Consider the following 27,321-nt stretch of genomic DNA (forward strand, 5'->3'; position numbering starts at 1 on the left):
TCTTTTTTCTTGTGTTACTAAGATACTTTTAGACACACTTTGGTGTATGCAACACTTGTTCAGATAAACAAGGTTTTTTCTTTTCTGATAAACTTACACATTTTAGTTATTTTCTGCTACCAAGATACTTTAAGATACACCTTGATGTACGCAACACTTAACAAAGGGTATAATATGAAGTACTTGGTAAGGAAGGGGTTTTTCTTTAAGGAGTGCACAACTTTAGAACAGGGTAAAATATTCATTAATTTGTATTGAATTGAGTTTTCTTTTTTGATTTTCAACATACTATTTGTACACAATGACTTTTCCATATTTCTGACATACTATACTTTTTTTTGACTTTTTTCTGTAGAATCTTGACAAAACTATTACTTGTTCTTAAATGATGACCTATTGCTGGAGATGAGATGAAAAAGCTACAACGCATAAAGAACTTTTTTCTAAAAACTCTCAATTCTATAATTGACTCCCCCCATTCAACGCAATAAGCCCCACCCTCCACTCAGCAAATCATCTAAAACGAAGGGCCTCGCTAAGACGACCGTTGAAAACTAGCCATGGAGCAGAGAAAAGCCAAGACTCCCCCCGCGAGTTGCAGCCAGGAACAGAGTCCACCATCAACACCACCATGGGGGAAACCCGAATCTTGCAGTACTACTGCTGCTGATGCTACTCCTCGGGTCAATAAGTCTCAGTTTAGGGACACAGTGAAATCGGAATTGTTTTATATTCTGGAGATGGTGATGTATCGGTACAGAGAAGAAATCTGCAAAGAATGCCGACGCAGTAACCCCGACCAGAGGCAACATGATTGTCGGAATGATATGCCCGATTTCTTCTTCAGAAACAATTACAAAGCGTTAATGAAAAGACGCCAACTTCATTACAGTGATTGACCAGAGTCTTATTGAAAAAGGCATTTGCGAGGATGAACTGAGGATAGGACGCGCTTCGGAAGCTTTTCTGCACAAGCTTATAAAATGCAGATGCCTCAAGGAGAGACTTGAAATATCCATACAGAGTTGGATGGAGAAGAAGAAGACTAACAGATCAATGATGAGGTCCACAATAGACTATGGTTATAATAGCGTATTGAGCAGCAGCAAAAACATCGCTTTTCAAAATGGATAGACTACAATATAAAGCATTGCGGCTGTGTATTGGAGCGATAAAGTCATCCCCTATCAATGCAGTTCTGACAGAAGCAGGAGAAACACCTCTGGAGATCAGAAGAGAGAAACTTGCTCTGTCATACTGGGTCAGGCTACAAGGAAGTGGAGAAGAAAATATTTCAAACAGAATACTACAGGATTGCTGGAAATATAGAAAATTCCAGGGACGTGGGTTTGGCTGGACGAGTAAGGAGAGAACGAGGGCATATGGAGTGGAGACCATCACGTTTGCCAAAGCAACCCCATTTAGCAGTGTTCCCCCATGGCTTTCCCCAGAAGCTAAAATAGATATGAGTATTGTAGAAAGGAAAAAAGAGTGGCAAATAAATGAAGTGGGAATTAAAACAAGTATGTACCTGAACAAAAAGTACTACAATTACCTAAACATGTACACAGATGGTTCTAAGAACAAGGAAGAGTGTGTTGGAGTTGTTATATAAATCCCAGACTTTAAAATATCGATTTCAAAAAGAGCGTCTGATCAATTATCAGTGTACACAGCAGAAATGATTGCTGTAATAAGAGGATTACAGTGGGTTGAAGAGGTCAGACCAGATAGTGGTGATATGCATAGATTCATTGTCCATATTACAAAGCATACAATCAACAACAACAACTGTCTGAGAAGACATTCTCATAGAACTTATCCACAGCCTGTTAAGACTTCACAGAGGAGGTAGATCTGCAGTTCTGCTGGGTGCCTGCACATGAGGGGGTGAAAGGGAACGAGTGTGCTGATAAATGAGCAAAAAGTGCACTACAAAAGGAAATAACATTACCAGTTCAACTTGGAAAAGGAGAAGGAAAAGCAGTCATTAAGAAAAAAGGGATGGAGATCTGGCAAAAAGGGTGGGAGAAAGACCAGAAAGGCAAAGACTATCACAAAGTACAAAAGTCAATTACAATTAATATTGATAAAGAAAGAAACAGAAGGGAGGAAATCACGATAGCTAGACTCAGAATAAATCACACGACTTTGAATGGTACGCTGTATATCGTGGGGAAAAGTGACAGTGACAAGTGTGGGAACTGTGGAGTAAAAGAAGATGTAGAACATATCTTGTTACATTGTGACATCTATAAAGCTGAAAGAGAAAAACTAAAGGCTGAAGTTTTAGAGGCAGAGAGGGAATGGAGTGTGGTTGGTGTTTTGGGAACAAAAGGAGAGGGAGTAAGAGCTACCAGAAAGGCACTGTTTACATTCTTGAGTGAAACTGGGGTAGGAAAAATACTTTAACATTAGGTCAGGAAAGAACATAGATTTTTATTTTTGTTTTATTTATTTAATGTTTTTGTTGATTTATTTTTGATTTATTTTGATTAGATCATAGTTTAAAGAGTGGCATGATATGATGATTCATACTCATGTACAGTAGGTGGCGGTATGCACCTTTTAAGTTTTTTGCAATCCGCCAAAAGCAAGAGAAGAAGAAGAAGATGCGCATTGCAAATGGGGCAGGGATTCGGATCGGATAGTCACCCTGGGTCCGTCGATACGGTTCTCTCTCTCTCTCTGTGTTCCTGAGAAAGCGTGTGTGAGCTCCAGCACTACTGATCCACCATCTGTGTGTTTGGATAAACCTCCGAATGGACTGTGTGCTCTTTTTTCTGGAGCGTTTACCTCGGACTATAGGAGCTAGCTTAGCATGCTAGCTGGAAACACGTTAGCAACACTAGTCAGATTGAGAGTTTGATGGAGAGAGAAACGGTGTGTTCAACGGAGTTTGCAGGAAAAGGTGATCTAGTAAACATGAGCAAAGCCCAAATGCTGCTGTCGTTGAAGAAGCGGCGACTCACTGCTGAAGAGATATTTGCTCTGTTTGAAAAAACGATAGCAGAGCTCGAGGAGGAGCTGTCTCGTTCCAAAGAGGAGAACAAGAGACTCCAGAAACTACTGGACGCTGTTTTACAGCCTCAGCTTCAGATGCACAGAGCAGGTCTGTTCCCTTTACTCTTAATTAACACTTTAAACCAGGGGTGTCCAAACTACGGCCCTGTGTTCCCGATCAACTGGTTTACAGACATTTCTGCTATCTTTGCAAAACGAGTTAACAGTCACATTTTACCTGGATGAGTGCTGCAGAATACCGTTTATATAAAGGGATACATGTGTGTGTAGTCTTTCATATAAAACATGATCGCTGGTAGATAGCCACAGAAGTCGTAACACAGTTTAACCTGGGCGGGTCCCATTTTCCCTGGGCGGATGTTTACCTGAGAGGATCACAGTTTACAGTTCACAGCTGAAGACTTCTCCACGCTGCTTTCAAACTGTGAGTAAACAACGTACGCTTCACTTGGAGGCTATCTGAAGGTGTACACAGGTCTCAGATGGACTTGGTATCACATTAGAACGATATTCAGTAATAAATCTGGCAACAATAGCTGGTTTAAATGATTTATTGGAGCTTGCAACGTTTTGAACAGACATCCCCAGTCAACTCGTTTTTCTTTTTGTAGTCCTCGCTGTTCGCGTCTTCCTACCGAGCCAAATATACCAAAAGATTTATGTAAACGACAGAAGAAGCGATCGAAATGTGTATTTCAGTCGAAGGCCACGCCCCCCACCTCTGTAAACCAGTTGATCGGGGAACCAGTTAATCCGAAACACCGCCCTCGGATAATTTAAAAAGTATTTGGGAAATATGGCCCACAAATGAAATGTTCTTTTCTCATATTGTACTTCTTAACTATATATATACAGCCATATTACACACTAGTATTCATGTGTTAATAAGCTCACTTTTAAAATAAATTCAGTCAATTCATGTTGATAAAATGTTCTAACAAATCTTAGTTGATGAAAAAAAGCCTAATAACTTATTAACGCAACAAGCTTGAAATAGACCCTTCATATTTCATGTTATTATAATCAATCTGAGACTTCTGTTTTTAAGGGATGAGCTGCCAACACGATAAATGAAACCCGATAGAGAGCTGTGATGTAGGCTGTTTTTTTCTTAAAGCATATTAATGTATTAAGCCTAATTTAGCTACATTTTGTTAACGGCCCGTCCACACAGTGGCGTGCGTTGGCGCTTGCCGGCGGGCGTGTCTGACACTCGACCAACAACCAATCACATGAATCTCCCGCCCCAGACACACAAGCACGCGGTTTGATTGGCTAGAGCTTGTACTGGCATATGATTCGATTGGCTGACGCCTCCGTCGAGGCGTCAAAAGTTGAACATTGCTCAACTTTTGAAGCGAGCAACGCTCCACGTCGCTTCCCAAAATGCAGTTCGGCTAAAAGTGACGTCACCCCATTCAAAGTGAATGGGCAGAAGCGTTGGAAGCTTCAACGCACGCCGCTGTGTGGACGGGCCGTAACGGTACGTCCACACAGCAGCTTTAAACAAATCTTCCAACGCTTCTCTGCCCATTGACTTTGAATGGGGATGACGTCACTTTGCCTCGCTTTTCGCCGAACTGCATTGTGGGGGAGCGAAGCGAAGATTTCCAGGATTCAAAAGTTGAGCAATGTTCAACTTTTGAAGCTGAGCTGGAAGCGTCAGCAAACCAAATCCCGTTTATGCAAATCTGACAGTAGAAGCGCTAGCCAATCAAACCGCGTGTAAGCAGGGAGAACCAGAACCATTTCCACAACATATTCCAAACGAGAAGTTACGGTAGCAAATCACCCGGTTCTTTACGACCAGAACTATTACCGGGATACAAACCGGAGGAACCAGGCAGGGAGGGAGGTGGCAGAGACAGTGGGTGGAACTGGTAGGTTTTCGCCTGTTTGGGGAGTTTATATATATATTGCTCGCATAAAATCCCCGGGGTTTTTTGCTTTGTATGTCGGGGGCGGGAGATTCATATGATTGGTTGTTGCTCGCAAAAAATCCCCAAGCTTTCAGACACGCCCAGCTTCAAGATTTTTAAGATTTTTGAAAAGCAGCTGTGTGGACGTACCGTAACTCATAACTTAAAGGTGGGGAAGGTAATTTTGGAGAAACCAGCTCGAGTGCGCTAGAATTTGAAAATGCACAGCCGGAAAAAATCTGCCACTTCCTTACAGAGCCCCTCCTCCAACACACACGAACGTGCACATGACCAATGAAGGCACAAGATAAGTTTGTGCAAAGATGGAAGGCTGACAGGCAGGTAGGTCATCCAGTTATTTTAGCCGAGCCGGCTAATTGGTCGTGCTTTTTACAGTACTACGGCTTCCACAGATGACATTTTTTATGGATTTTTTGACAAAGCACTTAAGATATTCATTGCTATCGGGGTGTTAAGAGCATTCCATGGAATATAACAAAAAGTGTATAAATAGTTTTTTGCGCACCTTTATTTTAAACAAATAAGGTTATTTTAACAGTGGTAGGCCTATTGCCTTTACAGACAATAATCAAGAAACGTCATAAATCAAACACTGACAGGGAACATTTTATTTCACTATCATTACTTTTACATAAGAAGGTGCTGTACTTGTTTCTGAGAATACTTTTAAGTACTTTTACTTAAAGGAGACCTAGTATGCAAAATGCACTTTTTGATGTATTTTATACATAAATATGTGTCCCTGGTGTGAAAGGAGACTCAATTATTCAGAAAATACAACCCTCTCTCTTTTCCTTCTTACCCACATATCTAAAAAAAGAAAACGGGGGTGCAAACGAGCAGATCCAGGATTTGGCTCATATGACGTCATTGGTGAAATGTGGCACACGTGACACGTCACAACCAAGCGGCAAACTGTGGGGTAGAGCCGTGAAGCCAATACGGAAGTGTCACACACGGCAATTCATATATTGGCCGATAGGCGATGGCTGCAGAAAGGAGCAATTTCCATAGACCCCCATGTTAAAATGCCCAACTTTACAGCAGAAAAAAACATGTTTCTCTCCCTGGCTCCATACATTTTATTATCAATATAGTTAGATTCCACCTTCATGATTATGGATCTGAGAGTGAATTGTTTTCTAACGCGACCCTTTTATTTATATTAGGTCTTAAAGTGTGTGCATAAATTAGGGCGTGGTCACGTTGAGTGACGGCTCTGTCAAGTGCCTGCCGCTGTTAGCTTCTTGTCTCTCTGCTAGCTGCTCCGTGAAGCTAGCTACAGGGACTCTGCCTGCTCAGCTGATCCAGGAAACACAACTTGTAGCCGGCCGTGGTTGTTTGTTCTTCATGCTTATATATCGGACTATTGTGACTCGCTCTGCGGTTAAAACAGACGGTGCATGAATGCGGTTTTGCGGTAAGTGAAATTCGAGTGCTTTATTTATGTGTTAATGATTTTTAATCAGCCACGTAATGAATGTTAAGGCTTGGGTTAGCGTGTAGTGAGTGGTAGCTACATCGGTGCTAACGATGCTAATCGTAACCTCCAAGTTAAAATCATAGACTGTATATATAAAGGTTAAAACGAAATAGACACGTGTTAAGCGTTAAGTGGGATAATACTGTTGAACAAACGGCTTCTGTTTGAGGTTGATAAAGTAAGGTGACGAGATATTTTATTATGTAGGAGGAACTGTATGCATCGCTAAGGTTAATTTAAATTGGCTATGCTCAAGTATGTAGACAAGCTAATGTTGTGTATGTGAAATCAACCTCACAATAAGATGTGTGTATATTACAATTATTAATGTCATATTTCAAGATGATTACTTAGATATTACAATATGGTTCGTTGAGCTGGAGTTCATTATCGAGCTTACACCTTAACGTCAGTCATCTGAAGAACGAACCCAAACCTTGTTGTTTTTATTAATTGCATTACCAAATGGGTATCAAATAAACAGTAAGCATTGGTAACACAACTTCCAAAGTTACAGTAAAATAAAAAGGACCCTGACTCGGACAATACACAATCCAACATGTCCAACAGAAGAGAATCAGTTATATTGTTTGTACACATGGTACTTTACATATATATATCTGTTTGTTTAAGGTGTCCAGATGATGCAGACAGGCTGGACCAGAGAGTGAGAGACAGAACTGGACTCCTCACAGCAGTGAACTTCAGCACAGGTACAAAGACTCTTTTTTTCTTACTGTACAAAGAATCAAGAAAGATATTGGTTTAAATGAATGAAGTATTGACTTGAATACACTGATATACATTCCATTAAACAATACTAAATACTAGATCACCTACACATCAGTTAAGTTGAGGGGTTTTCCATGCAAAAAGTTACATTTAGATATTTAGCAATATGACTTTGTCAGCTTTCTAATGTAATGTATTGAAGGCAAAGATTTATCTCTCAATATTGTCTGTAAAAAACGTGGTAAAAGTGATTCTTTCAGTGAGACAACAGAGCAAGCTTCTACAGTTGCACTACGTTTTGATAACAGTTAAATATTATTTTGATAATAACATATATTTCAATGTTGATGAACATCATACTGTTCATTCATAATCTGATTGTCTTTGTAGCTCATTGTTTAAATAAAAAAAAAAACATTACAATTACAAAATAATTATATCTACAGCCCCTAAACACACAAACACACCGCTTTCATAAATAACACACTTGTTCTGCAATAATATGTTTTATGTTTCCTGTCATTTTTGTTAGGAAAGGACATGCCTGAAAGACACGACATGTTCTCCTTCTCTGAGGGTCAAGAAGAACATCCAAGAGGATCATTAAAAGCTGATGCTATGAGATGTTAAGACCAGTACAGGACATTCACTATAAACAACTTTTATTGTAAAAACAGTCAGCTGATCGAATGCAGCTATTTCCACATCTACACTCCATCAGCTGATTATTTCTATTTGCCTCACTTTATGAGCTTCACATCACTTGTGCCTTGTACCGCAGAGTTTGCAACGTCACAGATAAATGGGGCCAATCTTCAGTCAGATGTGAATGTGTAATCTAACATGTTCAGTAAGAATAATGGACAAAAGGAGAGCAAATACAAATACAGTTTATTGAAATGTGAACCAAAAGTTAATCAAATGTTTTAAATAAAAAGCACATATGGACAGAAGGTGTAAACCTATTAAATGTATAAGTAAACACATTTAGTCAAATAAAGTGACAGACTAGGCCTGTGCAGTTGGTATCAGCTATGCCCAGCATGGGCTCCTCCATCAGGCCTGGTCCTCCTCCATCAGGCCTGGTCCTCCTCCATCAGGCCTGGTCCTCCTTCATCAGCCCTGGTCCTCCTCGCTGAGGAAAGACCCTCAGTCCTCTCCAAACCAACAGACAGGACGTCCATCACACGGAGGTTTCTCCCTGAAGTCTCTGCAGCCCTCTGGACACCACGCTGTCTCAATCCGTCCACACTGAATATGAGAGGGGGGAAATGAAAATAATAAATGCTTTAGACAATAAGAAACATAAAGTTGACTGTTGAGTTGCTCAGTTTTTTTAGATTGTCAATACTATTACTGTATAACTAATATCTCAGGTTAAGAGGCACATTCAAATAAAGATTGGTCTTTAAATACATTTTGTCTTTTGAATTGTTTGTCTAAAGTCAAGGATCTAGAACTGGTACTTAGTTTGAATAATACAGTCTGGTTATTATGCTGTTTGGAGGAGGCCTCACAGGTAAGAGCACTAACTAGCTACCATCACATGTACCTTAGCTTGACTTAAATGTATTAAACGTATGGTTAAGTGATATCAAAATATAAATAACTAATGTCATGCAAACATATTAATATTTGCTTGATTCCAGAGTTGAATTTAGCACAATTGCATACAAACGTTAAGGGGTTTTAAGATTCTGAAGTATTATGCTAAAAACTCAATAACTTAGATTATTATTTATAGTTTTGCTGAATAGTTTCATGGCCGCTTACCTTAAGGCCCTGACACACCAAGCAGTCACCAGAGGACTAGCCGACGCTGAAGTCGGCTGTTGCCTGGCCGTGTTCTCCTGCGTTTTGGCCATGTGTCGCACGGGAACACACCGCACCGACTTCAGTGCATGAGTGGCAATAACTCTCCTTACCAGCAGGCGGCGGTAGTGTGTATTCGTCATTCAAAAGAGGCAACAACCGGAAGACAGAGAAGAAGAAGAGTATCTTTTCTCCGTAATATCATACAGAGCTGGCCTCTCCTGGATCAAGGTGATGAGCAGGTCTTCGTTTGCATCATTCCAGATCGCCATGATGAGATGAAAATGAATAGCAGTCTGTGTGTGCCTTCTTAAATCGTTTGTTTACGTCCCTCACTTCCGCTTCGCTTCTCATGCACTGATTTGCTAGCTGAACAGCCAATCAGAGTGATTATTTGGTCCGACTGCCAGACCCGATGCATGGCCGATTCAACATGTTGAATCGGCCATGCATCGGGTCTGGCAGTCCAAATAAGGCGTGTCACGGTCGACGGTGCGGGACACACCAACCTGACTACGGCGCCGCGAATGCCCGACAGCCTCTGACGGCCTCTGACTCCCAAAATCGGGTTGGTGTGTCAGGGCCTTTAGAAACGTAAAATGCGACGGCAGTGTGCAGATGGGGAGCATGTTAGCTTAGCTTGGTAGCTTCAGCTAGCTCTGGAACTTCCAGCTGGGTGGCAGCAGGTCCCGCCTCGGCTCCGCCTCTTTGCCCTTATTTGGAGCAGGCTGGAGAAGGCGGGAGTTGAACTCTGACGTCACTGTTGAGCCGTTAGTGGCCGACTCCGCCTACTAAGGGCTTCACGGCAACTCTGCAGAATCCTATGGGTGACGTCACGGACCCTACGTCCATTTATATATACAGTCTATGGTCACAACCCATCGTCTCCGGCACACGTCCCAACCTAGCGTCTCCGGCACACGTCCCAACCTATCGTTTCCGGCACACGTCCCACGTCCCAACCTATCGTCTCCGGCACACGTGACACCTCCCAACCTATCGTCTCAGTATACAGTCATCTAGCTCAGTAGTTCCCAACCGTTTTCAGTCAGGCCCCCCTTGTGTAATTGGAAATATTTTTCGAGTCCCCCCTAATCCGGTTCCCACTGAGATTGGTGGAATTCATTGTATACTTTGTACACTTTTTACAAACATTACATTTTCTCTGCTAATAATAACAAGACAAAAAGATCCAACTATACATTTATATATTATTATGTATTGAACATGAACAAAAGTGCTTGTATTGGCAGATGATCCTGTGCCACTGTGAAATAATGAGGCCTAATTGAAACAATTACAAATACAGCGTATCGATCCGCTTCTTTAATAGTATTTTTATAAGTTATTTTTGCAATATTTTAGGGGAAAAACTAAACAAATTAGAAACATAATTCACATTCATTAATTGTATGTATAGTGTGGATTATGGGCTGCTAGCACACATAACATTGCATTGGTGTTAGTAGTAAGTAGATTTACTACTTATATTGAGGTACTTAAGTATTTCCTCATTTTCTTCTTTGTAATTCTACTCCTCTACAGTTCAGAGGTAAATGATGTACTTTTACTACATGTATTTAATACCTTTAGTCACTTTACAGATCTGGATTAATGATGTGAAATATGATCAACTCTTAAATCAGACTTTAGTTACACCTGGAGTAAATCCACCAGCTACCCTGCAGTATACAAAGTCATTCAAACTAGCTGCACCTTTACCAGCTTTGAGAACACTTTAATGATCAATCATTATAAAACATATCATATATATGATTCTGAAATTGACCAATCTGGACAACGACGACCCTGCAGTATACTGCTTTTACTTAAGTTCTTCTGATCAGAGCCGGACTGGGACAATAATGGCGCATTTCCACTACAGCGCGGTTTAAGCGTGCCGTGCCCGGCCCGTCTTTGGTTGCGTTTCCACTTGGCGTAGTACCGGCTAGGGTTACTACTATTTCACACCTGGCCACATAAAATCGTACAACAAAATGAACATATTTTACTGTGATTTAATTGTAATACACGTTTCAAAATGATGCCGAAGTAACAACATACTGATACCGGTTAGTAAAAACCATGAATTAATGCTTTGACAAGTCTGCAGACAGACGGCAGGCGAAAAACCTTTTAAAATGTGTGTTTTCTGAATGGAGCTTGGCTAAGCTAACGTTATATATGCTCCGACCGTCCACACTCACAACAACGGCCTATACAGACATAAATAAACCAGTGACTGTACTCACCATGACACAGGCAGTCTGTGGTTTGTACTTGTTTAACTTTTGTCTAGTTTCTGAACAGATATGAGGAGCTGTGAGCTTGAGTGCTAACAGCTAACGGCTGAAGTTGTTTTTCTGTAGTTCGCATTGAAGATGACGTCACGGCTCCGCCTACACTGCGTTACTATAGTTACTGCCCCAGCTACTAAACTGTAATGGAAACGCAGCATAAAGTGAGCCAGTCCTAACAAGGCCTAACTAACCAAAAACATACCATATCCTATACAAACACTTTTTTTGAAAGTTGTTTATTTATTTATTTTTGGTTCATTTATAGTTGTCAGTGTGTCTGGGCTCCTGAATAAGCCTCATCTGTCTCCCTCCTCTCCCCCCTTTCCCTCCTCTCCCCCTGCTCTTCTTTGAGGCAGCAGCAAAGACTAGTTTTAGCTCTCAACAAGTTTAAACGTTTCTTACCTTTTTTTCACCAATTTAAATTTTCTTTCTTTTTAGTCATGCATATTTGACTAATCACTCCCCCGTCAAATGGAAATATGTGTTTACATAAATGGTGACCAAACCGTTTGAGACCCACAGAGATGACTTAGACTTATGGCGCATTTCCACTACACGGCCTCGCTCGGTATGGCTAGGCCTCGTTAGGACTGGCTCACTTTATGGCGCATTTCCATTACAGTTTAGGAACTGGGGTAGTATCTATAGTAACGCAGTGTAGGCGGAGCCGTGACGTCATCTTCAATGAGAGCCCCATAAAAACAACACAGCCGTTAGCCCTCAGAGTTCACAGCCACAATTTTATGAGGCCAGAAACTGTGAATTAGGACCCGCTAGCCGGTACTAGGCCAAGTGGAAACGCAACCAAAAACGGGCCCTGCTCGGCTCGGCACGCTTAAAGCGAGCTCCGCGCTGCAGTGGAAACGCGCCATAAATGAACTATCTAAACACTCAGAGTCCTTAACCTCACCTGAGCTGTAGTTATCTCTCTCAGTCTGACAGCAGAGGACACTCCCTCCACCTTGTTGTTGAAACAGCTCCTTAGAGCAGCTAGCTAACCAGATGCTAACAACAAAATTACAAGTAACCGGTGCTCTCTCGCTCTCTCTCTCTCTCTCTCTCTCTCTCTCTCTCTCTCTCTCTCTCTCTCTCTCTCTCTCTCTCTCTCTCTCTCTCGCTACACACACCCTGATTTATGATCGGTATGGGATAGTCCATGTCGGCAGGCCACATCATTTAGACAGACGTCACCCTGTGTGAGGCAAACCCACAGCGTTGCGTTCACAACAATGTAAAAAATCAGCAGGCCACTCAACATGCCAGGCCATCGGGAAACCTCCCGGTCCTCCCGATGGCCAGTCCGGGCCTACTTCTGAGTACTTCTCCAACCTTACACGTAATTAGGGAAACAGAACTCCGAGTTAAGGAGGTTGAAAACGGCGCATTTCTCCATATGAATATGCCTTTTGGCTAGCTGACGGAGAGATTGCTCGTGTTTCCACGAAAATACTTATGGCAAACGAGCATTGACCACATCGAGCTCTGTAGATTACATTGTCACTTTTGAACGCTATGTTCTCCACCGGTGGATATCTGTGTGCACGGTGCTGCAGCGCGTCTGTGAGCAAGATGCCCCGCCCCCCACACAGAGGAGAGAGAGAGAAAGAGAGATCTCTGCACCGAACACGTTAGATGTCAAGGGAGATATATTAAAGCTGAAAGACTTGTCGTGGGCTCGTCCACTTTTCTTTTAACTGCCGGTTGTGTTAAAACTGTGTCAATGTTATTGATTTTACGAGCAAACAATGTTTATTTACAACTTCTTCCCAAGCTTCACGCACCCCCCCCTGCAATAGCGCTGCGCCCCCAGGTTGGGAACCACTGGTCTAGCTGAATCTCCTCTCGCAGCTGTGTGTCTGTGTATTCAGCATGATGTCTGCAGGAGACATAATGCTTGAAGTGATTTGGAACATAATATGGCATTTAATCACGACAGCGTTTAGCTGAGTTTCTCCCGGTAGAAAACTCTTAGCAGAGGAAAGCTGCGTGATGCTACAAAGGGGCGTGGCTAGCAGCAGCTGTTCCATTTAAAGCTACGGTCACAGAATCAGCCTTTTTGGAACAGGGCTGGAATAGAGGGGTATGAGGCATGGCTACAATGGGTGATCTGTTTGGTATTTTAGGCAAAAAACTTCACATGTCATGTTTTGTATAGGTATGGCCCTACAATATATTTTTAGTATTAACATTCTATAGGCGTAGTGTAGCTGTGAACAATCCCAAATACAATTCATTGTTTACATTGCAGCTAGTGCTAAACCAGAATAACCCCTTTTCATTTTTAAGTGGAATGGGGCTAGGCTACGTGAGGTGAATTTAGCCAACAAAAATACACAATAGGTGGGACTAAGAAAGATCAAATTAAAATATAAAAACAATGGCATTATTAGGGCTGAAAAATGTCTCCCGTTTTAATGGTGATTAGATTTTTAAATGCTAACTCGATTGAGGCCCATCAGCTCTGATCTGCGGCCACTTCCCCCCCAGAAACTATTTAAATCTCATCCTGATCACTGACCTGCCAGTGTGCAACTCAATTTTGACAGGATAACAACTGGTGACTTCTAGAATTGTGTGAGTAACATTCTGTTTTTAGACTTCTCTGTTTCAGTGTGTGTACTCTGTATCAATGCTCTGTAGTTGATCTGACTGAAATTGTGATTTTAAATCTTAAAACCGCTACAGTATCTTTCAGGCAGAAACTTGGGACAAGTAATTTGACTGAAACCTTAAAACTGAACTAACTGACTGCTAGGGTTAACTTTGATTTAAACATTTCTAGAATACTAAGAGCTTTATTGAGTAGGTGTAACTGTATTAAGGGTTAAACTCATAACTTTATAACTTAGGGTTTAATGTAATTGTAAAACCATTGGGCCACTGAAAAGACACAATAACAACTCAGGAGGGAGCCAGTCGAGATTTCCTTTTGAGGGCCACCAGCTGCAGAGAGTTAACTAATTAAAGGGACGTGGATTACTCCATCCAACACATCCACCCCAGCAGCTCTCTCCACATCATATTCCTTCTCCCATACACCCAGACTCACTGGCAGAGGAGGTAGCACTGGTCTCCTGCACTCTCCCAAATGGAGCTTTTCCCTCTTCAAGCTACCTAACTTCACTCCTTCCACCTTTGAATTCCATGCCGTCACAGTAACCCATCCTATACAATGAACCATTGTTGTTCTCTACCGTCAACCAGGCGCCTTGGGGGACTTCTTGGAGGAATTAGATAATCTCCTCTCACACATCCCTGAAACTGGCCCTCCCGCTGTACTTCTCGGAGACTTCAACCTCCAGACGGGGAAGATGGACGAAATAACATCTCTGTTAACCACCTTTGCTTTCTCACTGTCTCCATCCCCACCAACTCATAAAGCTGGCAATGTCCTTGATCTCATATTCTCAAGGAACTGCACTACTTCTAACCTCTCTGTAAACCCGCTCCACACCTCCGATCACCTCTTCATTTCATTCTCTCTACCCCTTTCCAAACATAACGAACTAATCTCTTCTCATCCTGCACCTGTCCGCCGTAACCTTCGTTCCCTCTCCCCCTCTACCTTTGCCTCATCGGTGCTCTCAGCCCTCCCTTCCTCTGACTCATTCCAACTCCTGCCTCCAAACTCTGCCGCAGAAACTCTCCTCTCTACTCTCTTATCCTCTCTGGACTCTCTCTGTCCTCTCACATCTCGGCAGGCTCGTCAGTCCCCTCCTGCTCTCTGGCTAAATGACGCACTGCGTGCTAATACAACCGTCCTTCGGGCAGCAGAGCGGAAACGGTCCAAACACCATGACGACCTCCTAACCTATCAGGCTCTCCTCTCCTCTTTCTCTGCTTCGATCTCTCAGGAAAAAAGCACTTTCTTTCAAGATAAGATCCAATCTTCATATTCCAATCCCAAAAAACTATTTTCCATCTTCTCCTCCCTCCTGGACCCCGCCAAAGCCCCTTCCCCCTCCTCCCTTCTGTCAAGCGACTTTGTTAACCACTTTGAAAAAAAGACATTCGCTCTTCTTTTTCTGACTCACCTTTATTCACCACTGGGTCACCAGTAGGGTTGGGTATCGTTTGAATTTCCACAATTCTGATTCTGATTCCGATTCTACTTTTCGATTCCGGTTCTTAGCGGTTCTCAATTCTGATTCTTTGAGGGGCAGGGTAAAAAAAATGATTACGTTCTTGTTGAGAAAAACAAGCATATCTGCCTTCTCAGGCATACCAGGAAGAAATGTTTGAACATTTTAAAGCAAAATGCTTCAATCTGGTGCACTTTAAGCAGAATTACTAGAGACTAGATCTAGGGGGTACAACTCTAAACACTCATATGAAAAAGATCGTTTATTACATTTGAATAATTAAATAAGTATGTGAGCATAACCAATAACCCATAGCCAATAACAAATACATGTAACAGATTTTATTTTTGTTGTTCATTCATATCTTATTTTACTATTTTATTTATGCATATTTTTGTATCTCCAGTTTAAAACGATATGTCTGGTTTACTGTCCTATAGTATACATTGGAATGATTTAAAACCTGTTTTATCCCAATAATTATAAAGGAGTGCCTTGGAAATATGTGTTTACATAAATTGTGATCAAAACGTTTGAGACCCACTGAGATAACTTGGACTAAAGTGAACTATCTAAACACTCAGAGTCCTTTACCTCACTGAGCTGCAGTTATCAGCCACTCAGTCTGACTGGAGAGGACTCTCCCTCCACATCATTGTAGAAACATCTTCTTCTTCTGTTAGAGCAGCTAGCACCAGATGCTAATAATAACAGCGCCGGTTCCAGTGCACACTCGCTCACTCGCACTTTGGCTGTGAGCTGCGGGCGCCAGATAAGCCAACATCCCCCATTTTCATCACTTGCAGCGCCCATCGTACAGGGCGAATGAAACGTGTAACCGGGGTGAAAAGGGTGTTACATTTACTTAATTATGAATGTTGTTACATCAAGGCCGAAAATTAGGATGAGCACCAACGGTCAAAACATTTGTTTTCCCTCCCAGAGCTGTCAGCGCAGCGCCTCCCAGATCTGGCGCCCTAGGCGAACATCTATAACGCCAGTGCAACCTGCCGGCCCTGGTCTCAGGTTACAATGTAGAAAGTGTAGGTACAACGCTACATTTCCCGCCCTGCCGCAGTCATACAGTAGGCTACGGAGAGCGGCGAGAAACATTTCCTCAGGCATCGAAAAGCGGAACCGAAATTCACATTTCTAAATGATGCCGTTGGAATCGAAATGTTGGAACCGGTTCCGAACCGGAACCGGTTCTCGGTACCCAACCCTAGACCTAACACACTTAGCTATTTTATCTACCTCTGGAACAAGCTAAACTAGTTATTATAAATATATGTATTCTTCATTGTCGGGTCACTCATTACTGGATCAGTGAGCTGCATCTCGGTACCCAACCCTAGTCACCAGACCCTCCTTTCATCCACACACTGACCTCCTTTTCCCCTCTCTCTCCAAGTGAGGTTCTTACCCTCATTACCTCTGCCCGCCCTACCACCTGTCCTCTGGACCCTATCCCTTCAAACCTCCTTCAGACTATCGCTCCTAATATTCTACTGTTTCTCACCCATTTCATCAACACTTCTCTAACTTCTGGTCACTTTCCAAACAGTCTCAAGGAGGCAAGAGTAAACCCTCTCCTAAAGAAACCCACTCTCAACCCGTCTGATGTTATAAACTACAGGCCTGTCTCTCTCCTCCCGTTCCTGTCTAAAACACTTGAACGCGCTGTCTTTAGCCTCTTAAGCCCTGAGCCTGTTTTTCAGGTTTCAGGCTCGAAAATGTTATGCCCAAAACAAATGACTATAACTTAACTTCTAAAAGGGTATATGAATAATTTCTTTTATCAAAGCAAGGTTACATCTGTGAGTTGGATGTAGAAGTGTCAGAATCAATATAGATGTTTCTGTGTCAGAGTAAATTCAGATGGAACATAGTAAAAAAAAAGGTAAATTCTTACTTCCGCTTAAAAAAAACCCATTACTTATAGTGAAAACCACCCTTGAATGATGGTATGGTAGACTAAAAGCTTTAGGAATCCAAAGTATAACATATAAGTACCCTGTTTCAAGATTGATGCAAAACAAGTTAAATTTGACCTTTTTAGAGAGGTTTAGCAAAAAGAACCTTTGGGCACATTTTGGCACATTTGGATACCATCAGTGCCATTTGACCTTTTTCAGGTACCATACTGTAAAAATAATTGTATTATCACTATAGGTAATCATTCCATCCAAATACAATTAAATTAAAACATTTTTTATGTAAATGGGGTGTGTGTCTGTGTGTGGACTTTGCCACAGTCCTTACATGTTTATCACCCGACTAACACTTATAGGAAGGTTTACTTACACAATAAAAATTAGGAAACATAGGATACATTTATCTCCAACAGGAGCAGATTTATTTAAAAAATAACTACACTAAAACCGAAATAACACTAAGCATTTTTTTGTAAACACTGGCAAAAAATTCAAATTGTACACAACCTGAATGTGTTTAGTGTTTAGTGTTTTTGAATTTAGGCACCAGGCACTTAGTGCAGTAGATAGGTCTTCACCGTTTTGTTGCCAGCATCAGAGCACCTCCTGAGCGCGGTGGCATCTTCCCCATAATACTTGGGAATGCATACGAGTGATGATGGGGGGGGGAGTGGTGGTGGTGTTGCAGGGACTTCACCCCTCATGTCTGCAGCAAGCTGCTCCTTGAAGGACTTCTGGGTGTGTGGCTTCGTCCTGCTGGGGTCACCCCTCATCTTGTGCAGCTCCTTGTGGAGAAGGAAGCTGTTCACCACTGCAGTGTCCAGAAAATGGTAAAAACAAGTCTTGTACCATTTCATGGTTTTGTGGTGAACGCTGTAGTACCCAATCAAAGCATCGGACACATCCACGCAGCCCATGCTTCTGTTGTAGTCCACTACAGCGTCAGGAACGGTAACAATCTTAGTCTGCCACACACCAGCCCGTTTCACTTTCCTCCTGACAGTTTGTCCACTGAATCAGAAGATGCAGAGGGAGGCTGAGTTAGTACTGGTGCAGACGTCCGGCGGCGTAGCTTGTATGTTGATGGCTCTGGGGAAACTGTATGCTGATCTGATGCACGTCGTAGCTCAGATGAGGCAGATGTTGATGGCTGTTCCTACATCCAGGACATGGTTAAACCGTACACCCCAGCACGTGCACTCCGCTGTGCATCAACCAAACGGCTCGCTGCACCCTCGCTGCGAAGGGGACCCAAGTTCCCATCAGCAAAAACATGTGGGTTTGCTATCCTGGCTCCAAAATGGTGGAATGAGCTCCCCATTGACATCAGGACAGCAGATAGCTTACACACCTTCCGGCGCAGACTGAAAACTCATCTCTTTCGACTCCACTTCGAGCAATAGAACTATTAACAAAGCACTTATATACTAATAAAGGACTGGCTTACCTAAAGCCAGTTGAGTAGCACTTGAAATGTTTTTGCTCTATGAAACCTGATGTACTTATATGATTCTGTTTTCTTCAAGTTTGTATTTTGTTGGTCGAACGCACTTATTGTAAGTCGCTTTGGATAAAAGCGTCAGCTAAATGCAATGTAATGTAATGTAATGTAACACTTACAGTTTTTTTCTGACGGTGTGTTTCCTGTTTCCTGCAGACGTCCAGCAGCTGGTGGCGGTTAAAGAAGAGGTTCCCCCTGACCAGCAAGAGTGGAGCACCAGTCTGGACCAGGAGGACGCAGAGCCCCCCCCCACACATTAAGCAGGAACAGGAGGAACTCAGGATCAGTCAGGAGGGAGAGCAGCTTCAGGAGCTGGAGGAGGCTGATATCACCAAGTCCACTTTCACTCCTGACCCTGTGAAGAGTGCATATGATAAAAAGAAACCTCAGTCCTCACAGCCTCATCAAAGACAAACTGAACACATTGAAACAGAAGCTGATGGACATGACTGTCGAGGACCAGAACCAGCCAGGAACTCAGATCCAGAGAGCAGTTTACAACCAAAGACTGAGGACGACACTGGAGACTCTTCAGAACCTGACACTGGAGACTCTTCTGAACCTGACACTGAAGACAGTGCTGATTGGAAGGAGACCAGAGAACCTGCACCAGGCTCAAACTTACTGAAAAATAGACATGAATCTGTCAGTGATCCACGACATAGTGCTGAAAAGAAACCATTCAGCTGCTCAGTCTGTAAGAAAGCTTTTTCACAGAATATAGAGTTAAAGCTACACATGAGAATCCACACAGGAGAGAAACCAGTCAGCTGTTCAGTCTGTAAGAAGCATTTTTCCCATAGTGGAAGTTTAAAAAAACACATGAGAGTCCACACAGGAGAGAAACCCTTTAGCTGCTCAGTTTGTACCAAATATTTTGCATTGAGTGGAACTTTAGATAGACACATGAGAATCCACACAGGAGTGAAACCATACAGCTGTTCAGTCTGTAATAAAGCTTTTTCGCATAGTGGAAGCTTAAAAAAACACACAAGAGTTCACACAGGAGAGAAACCATACAGCTGCTCAGTTTGTACCAAATATTTTGCATTGAGTGGAACTTTAAAAAAACACATGAGAGTCCACACAGGAGAGAAACCATACAGCTGCTCAGTGTGTAAGAAAGCTTTTTCACAGAGTGGAACTTTAAAGGAACACATGAGAATCCACACAGGAGAGGAACTATACAGCTGCAATGTTTGTGACAAAAGATTTAAATGGCGTATGTGTTTCAATAGACACAAGTGTGTTGGTTGTCAGTCCTCAACGCTTAATGAAATTCAAACTGAGGACAACAAATCTGCCTGACTGGATCAACATTGTTACACAGCATTCATATAAGACTTAAACAAACTCTATCTTTATCAATATAAGTGGACAATATGTTTAATGTCTTTGTCATACTGATTTTCTGATTAATGGGGCGAAGCCTGCGAGCTGGTTCAGGCAGTCAACTCGAGCACTCAACTTGAAAAGCTTCAATTTGATAGTTAATAAATATACAGATAAATAACATGATATTTTTGGCTGCAGTCTTAGATGGGAGGTAGTGTGTTTGTATGTGTGCATGTTCAAAGTTATAGTGAGTTTTGTGGCTGGACAGGGATGGAGGCCACAGCTCTGGGAAAGAAGCTGTTCTTCAGTCTGTTGGTGCGTGATTTTATTGACCTGAACCGTCTGCCGGACGGCAGCGGTTCGGACAGTGAGTGGCCGGGGTGAGTGATGTCTCTGATGATACTGCTGGCTTTCTTCTGCAGTCGACTTTTGTAGATGTTGTCAAGGTTGGGCAGCTCAGTCCCAACTATGCGCTGAGCAGCCTTCACCACCCGTTGTAGGTCCTTCCACTCTGCGGCTGCGCAGCTGGTGTACCACACAGTTATGCAGCTGGTCAAGGTGCTTTCAATAGTCGACCGATAGAAGTTTACGAGCAGTTTTTGTGGAAGCCTGGCCTGTCTCAGTTTCCTCAGGAAAAACAATATCTGCTGTGCCTTTTTCACCAGGTTTGAGGTCCAATTTAAATGATTGGAGATGTTGACTCCAATGAACCGTAGGTCCTCCACGCTCTCCACTGCTTCTCTGTGGAGGGAGACTTCCTTTTTTGTCCTCCTGAAATCAACAATGAGCTCCTGATTTCACCAGCCTTCAACCGATTCGTTAATAATCACAAATGTTCATTTCTTTGACCCCTTGCCTCGACAACTTTCTTGTTTAATAATTGTTACATCTCCTCAGGACCAAGTTCCCGTGTCCTGCCTTTCATCTGCTGATAACCCACTGCTCATTTAAGGTGGACTGACCTTTACAATGGACCAGCTAATCTTAGTGTCTTAATGCAAACGTTTTGTAAAGTGATGCTAGACCAAAAACGTGCTGTTGGATTGTGTGCTCTCTGCAGGACGGTGTCTGTACTCAAAGATTGTTTATGAAATGAGAGTTTAACTCTGTTTTTGTTGTCCAAACGACACCAAAAGAGCGATACGTCTTCTTTCCAGCAGGTAGCATACATGTTAAATTATCCAGTTCAACTGTCATCCACATATTAATGATTCAAAACCGCAATGTGTAAGATATGGCTAGTAATTGACTATTTCAACAGAATGTGAAGAGGTTACAGTCTTGAGGCCATGTCCAATATGTTCATGATTTGTTTGATTAAATCTACTGAAATGAGCATTCAATGACTAAACTATTCTTAATTACTGTCATTAACTCATGGGTTTGCATTGCAATATTAGAACACATAATACCCAACTTTATTTCTTCTAAGTTGCGGGTGTTCATTGTTTAGAAGTCCGCTGTGTTTCATCCAAGCTTCCACTTTGTGCTCCCATAATGCTGAAAGTATCCGTTGTATGCTTTACCTGCTCCAGTAACACAAGTGTAATTCACTGGACAGAGACGAGATAGTGGATGGATCCAGAAAAGAACCAGTGGATAGTCCTGATAGAGCCTTCAGGTTCTGAAAATGATCGGGGACAGAGCTAGAAAGAAACTCCAAAAACCTGAATAGAGGTAAAAGATAGCCAGTTTTATTATTTATCCAGTAGGCTAGTAGGCGGTAATGCAACGTCCGGGCTGGATTGAGCGAGTCGGGCTGGCGTGACGTGGATTGCAGACCGGAAGAAGGAATTGAAGTCGGAGACGCATTGCAGATAGCTCAGAGAGAATTGGAAAACTCGGAAACATACAGAAACGGTAGCATTGGACTGTTATTTTTGCCGGATTTGCATAAACTGTACATTGACTCTCCTCATATCAATCAGCTATACATGGAGCTGGGGGAAATGAAATTCAGGATGCGGGTTAGATCCTTAATCGTGGTACTGCACATACCCGTAAAATAAAGCAAAAGTCGAGACAACTTGAAAGGATATGGCGTTCCACTAAACTTGAAGAATCTCGTTTAATTTGGCATATTACTCTCAATGAATATAAGAAAGCACTGCGTAAAGCGAGAGCAGCCTACACCTCTTCATTAATAGATGAGAATAAGAATAATGCAAGATTTCTTTTCAGCACTGTAGCCAGGCTAACAGAGAGCCACAGCTTGATTGAGCCTTCTATTCCCATAGCACTCAGTAGTAATGATTTTATGTGCTTTTTTAACGATAAAATTGTTACTCTTAGAAACAAAATTAATGACCTCTTGCCTTTGACCAGTATAGTGTTATCAACAGCTCCCGGAAACCTAAGTTCTAATATTACACTAAAGATGTAGCACCTCATTTCAGACTCCAGCTTACAGCTTCCTGCCTACGACCTGCCTAAGACCAGTATCGAGGAATGTTAAGCCCTCCCACTATTTTCCAAGAGGGCGTTGCCAGATTTTCAATTTCAGGTTTTAACCAGGAGATGGCACTTCATTCACAAATACAGAAAGACAAGTTTCATGGACTTTCAGTTGTGGTTTGAAGAACATTTGAACACATCAATATTTTAGATCAAATAAAGTATATCTAATCTTGTAATTCAATAATATATAGTCTTCATATATTAAATAATCATAATAATAATGTAAATGTTTACATTACACTTTATTTGTTATGCTCATACTTTTACCTTTACAATCGTTTGCTTTAATATGCAGTATATTTTTGTATATTTTTGTGTTTTCTTCCTCCTGCTCCCTTTTGGACACATACTGTATGATTTATTATTATTATTAAGATAAGATAAGATGTTACTTTATTGATTGAACATTTTAGTTTAGAAAGTGCTGTCCCACGGTAATTCAGAAGGCTCACAGGTCACATTCTTACCATTATTTAAAACAATGGGTGCTTTCCAGTGTTTCCCACAGATCTGAAATATACTTGGGCGGGTGGTGGCAGCGGGCGGGGGGTGCCCGAAAAAAAAAAAGTTTTAACAACATGTTTATTTATTGACTTTTCATTCCTGACGGTGACAGGTGACGTGCAACAACATTAACCTTTCTGTTGGTCGCTTGTTAGCAGACCCTTCACGCGATGGCAGAGCGAACAGGTACAGGCAGGGCCCATAATGATAGCCCTATAGTTTAAATCTACTACCCACACATGGAAATGGGTTACTTTAAAAAAAAAAAAAAAAGTATTTTAGTGGGGGTCGACCTCAAATCCTCTATGGGGGTCCAGGGGCATGCCCCCCTGGTAAGATTTTATTTTTTATTTTGGAGTTAAATGCATCAATCTGGTGCATTTTGAGGGGAAAATAAAGAGACTAGATCTATGGAAACACCTATATTAAACAGAACTGTATACATTTCAATGATCATAAAATCATGGCCATAACCAATACCATTTCCAATATGAACAAAACACTGAAACTTGTTTATTAATTTATTTTTGGTTCATTTATAGTTGTGAGTGTGTCTGTGCTCCTGAATCAGCCTCTCCTGTCTCCCTCCTCTCCCCCCTGCTCCTCTTTGAGGCAGCAGCAAAGACTAGTTTTCTCTCAACAAGTTTTAAAAGTGTATCTTACCTTTTTTCACCCAGTTAACTTTTTATTTATTTATTCATGCGTATTTACATTCACATTACATTTAATTTAGCTGACGCTTTTATCCAAAGCGACTTATAATGACAGATTACAGGGACATTCTCCCTGGAGTAACTAAGGGCTAAGTGCCTTACTCAAGGGCACACTAGTGGTGGTGTTCCTCGCGGGATTTGAACTCACAGCCTTCCGATCTTCAGCCCACCTCGCTATCCATTAGACCAATCACTACCCTCTCAAATGGAAATATGTTTGAGACCCACTGAGAACTTAGACTAAGTTAACTATCTAAACACTCAGAGAGTCCTTTACCTAACCTGAGCTGAGCTTATCCCGAGCTTGAATGACACACAGAGACCAATCAAGGGCTTTGATTTATGATCTGTATGACAGTGGCCATGTCGGCAGGCCACATCATGTGGACAGCCAGTCACCCTGTGTGAGGCAGGCCACTTAACAGGCCAGAAGGAGGCAAGATCAGTGCAAGGGAGCGAGGGATCATTGTCCACAAGTTAATCGATCGCAGATGGCGTCGTGGTCACGGACGAATAAAAAAAAGATTATAAAAAAAACTAAATGGGTCGCGAAATATACCTGGGCGGCCGTTAATATACCTGGGCAGCCCGCCCAAGTATAGTCTATGTGTGGGAAACCCTGCTTTCACACCGTCTACAGTTTGATTTGTATAGAGGGAGCTCTGTGGCTGAATGGCCAGCGATTAGGTGTGGCGCATTTATCATAGGTGATCAGAGCTAACTGCCTGCCGTCAGATTTCATTTAAAAAACAGGTCTGATTTTAAGACCATTTCTGCGCTCATAAAGAATGATAAGAATAAGAATAATGCGTATTGAACTGGTTTAATTAATTAGTGAGTTTATTTAACACTAGAACCGCCAATCGGTTCAATTTGTGTGATGTGTGTTGTGTGTGTGCAATGTAACTTTTTTTCAATAAAATATTAAAGTCTCCCAGTCCGTGACTTTTCCTGAAAGTGTTATGTAGCACCCTATGTTGTTAAAAATTGCATTCTAATAGCGGGATGTGACGGTTTTAGGTAGGCCTATACAAAAACCTCTGGCGGTTCTAGTGTTAAGGTAATTAGGTACAGTAGAAGCCCTTTTTTATCAGTAACGAATTTAGCAGTTGAACATAAAAGTCAACTAACTGAGGGTCACTTGCAATGACAGTGTTGTGTCTAACTGTAAGCTTGTCACTCCGAGTAACCTACAGTTAATTTAGCTGCTGGAGAAGAAAGGGGAGGGGGGGAGAGATCTGTGGTTGATGGGCCATTAGGTGTGTAAACACACAGCTGAGAGCTGCCTTTCATTCAGACTGTTTAAGGCTGCGGCCACACGAGGACGAAAACGGTTGTTTGCGTTACTGTTTAGTGTCATATAGACCGTTCGGCCACACGAGGACGACCAAATACGGCACTAAACGACTGAGGAAACGATAACGGGTCCCAAGGTGGATAGAACGGCATACGCAACGCTCTGGGGGGTCCAACGGCTCCCTGTGTACGCCCTATACGATCATTTTCTGATAATGACGAGGCAATAGCTCCACCTCTCCCCACCTCTGCTGCTCACCCCCGCGTCAAAGTAAACTGCACACTGTGGAAATTGATGTGAGATATTGTACCGAAGAAGTGTGTTACATTTGAAATGGCAGAAAGTCTTGTTGCAATTTCCAGATATTAAAAGAGGTCCCTTTGAGTGTCTCTGGTAATTATCAATAGTAGCAGTTAAGTGAATACTGTTCAAACAATACCTGTGTTTGTGTTTTATAGTGATTTCTCTGTTTTATCCTTTCATAAATGTGAGGACTAAAATGGCTATAAACAAAGGGCTGTTTAGAGTAAACTGGGTTTTATTGCCCTGTGGGGGAGGTGGAGATATGCAGGACAGGGTGCTTGGTGGGGGAAGAGTATATTCTGCTTAAGATCTCTAGCATGTCATGTTTCAGGGAAGTCTACATATCTTGAATAGTATATGTGTGGGTTTATACATTCCTGTGTGTTAATAGTTGAAGGAACAAAAAGTACATTTTTCCTCTCAAATATAGAGAGGTTTTTTTATAGATTCCTGAAACAATGTTCCCTTTTTCTTAAAAGTAGATTAGCGCAATAGTCTTTTTCTTTGACTTTTTACCTGTTTATCAAAAGAGTGTTTTAAGCTATTTGTGAAGAAGGAAGATGCAGAATTAATGGTGATTTCTGTTTTGAGTGAAAAGAGTATCCCTTATAGTGTTTTTCTGGGTTAAACCATCGATAGGCTTTGCAAATTGGGAGGTGTGAGAGAGACTTTCTTTTCAGCAATGTTGATGGAAGAAATGGAGGCTGGAGTCCGCTTTATATCAAACACTGAGTTTAATTAGGAGCCACGGCCGGAGCGAGCTCAAGGCATTTACACAACATGCTCTGAGGAAAACCCTGATCTCACTAAGGAATTACACAGAAAAGACAGGCAATTCTACCAGAGGATTTCCAGGAGGAGCCTCTGTTCGTGCCTCTTCTGATCATAATTAACACATGGTTTCAGAGACAAAGAAAGTCTGTTAAAGTCTTCTGCGCAGTTGGTCACACTCCCCCCAACAGGAAAGCGGGACCTTTAACCTATGCCCTGCTCTAAGTTATAGCAGACCCATGTGAAAGACTAAAAATGCTCTCTTGCACAGCCACTAATCAGAATATTCTCTGACAGATCCACGCTTTTATCAATTTATTGATAACCAATTAACATTAGTCTAAGAATATTTCAGTCACTACTTGAATCAAATAAAACGTCCTCAGAGTTGGGTGAATTTCTCATTACATTAATTACATCAAAAACAGAATAAGATTGGAACAGCCAATCACAATGGTTGATACAGACAACCATAATAGAAAAATCATCTTTCTTCAGTGTTTGATTTCTTTTGTCAAAAAGCACAATAATAACACATATGCAATACAAAAATATAATAGTAAAATATATGTTTCAAAAACAAGATCTTTTATCATTTATCCCTCAGTTAATCTCATTCATCAAACACAAATTCAAATTCAGCTTACATCTTTAAAGATTTACTTCAAGGCAATTACTTATTAAAACACAATTAGAATGTAGGATTATAAGAAATCCAATTGAGGTATAAATCAGAATCAATAGGGATTCAGTTAAAATTCACAGTTAAGGTATACATTCACAGTGATGAATCGATCAATCTGTAATCTGTAAAGGTACAGTGTCCTCCATTTTTAGCATTACTTTACGTTTACTTCAATACACTTATTCAAGAGTAAGGCACTTTACTACATACATTTTATTCGAATACATTTGTTCAAAAATCTGAAAAGGAGAAGTCAGACATTTTATTGAAAACAACCTGAGTAAGGAAAAGTCAAAAACATTTATTCTTAACAACCTGAGAAAGGAAAAGTCAAAACATTTATTCTTAACAACCTGAGAAAAGAAAAGTCAAAAACATTTATTCTTTATTCTGAGTGTCAACTTTAATCAATTTATCAATCGCTGAAAGGAGGTACCCAAGGTACAGG

At 41.6% G+C, this 27,321-nt stretch overlaps 1 protein-coding gene across 1 annotated transcript; it reads left to right on the forward strand.

Annotated features, from left to right (window-relative positions):
- Positions 1-5,118: 5,118 nt before the first annotated feature.
- On the forward strand, positions 5,119-21,473 carry LOC139432881 (zinc finger protein 391-like). The gene is made up of 2 exons (XM_071202460.1): positions 5,119-5,285; positions 18,965-21,473. The coding sequence occupies exons 1-2, from the start codon at positions 5,238-5,240 to the stop codon at positions 20,114-20,116; spliced, it is 1,200 nt and encodes a 399-aa protein (XP_071058561.1). The 5' UTR covers positions 5,119-5,237; the 3' UTR covers positions 20,117-21,473.
- The last annotated feature ends 5,848 nt before the right edge of the window (positions 21,474-27,321 follow it).

Source organism: Pseudochaenichthys georgianus, unplaced genomic scaffold (genome assembly GCF_902827115.2).
Source record: "Pseudochaenichthys georgianus unplaced genomic scaffold, fPseGeo1.2 scaffold_452_arrow_ctg1, whole genome shotgun sequence".
Taxonomy (NCBI): domain Eukaryota; kingdom Metazoa; phylum Chordata; class Actinopteri; order Perciformes; family Channichthyidae; genus Pseudochaenichthys; species Pseudochaenichthys georgianus.

What these genes read in the sequence shown, in the direction of transcription:
- LOC139432881 (XM_071202460.1), top strand. Translation starts at nt 5,238, where the DNA reads ATGAAGGCACAAGATAAGTTTGTGCAAAGATGGAAGGCTGACAGGCAG. An exon ending in GATGGAAGGCTGACAGGCAG is followed by an intron (nt 5,286 to 18,964) that starts GTAGGTCATCCA and finishes TGTTTCCTGCAG; the next exon opens with ACGTCCAGCAGCTGGTGGCG.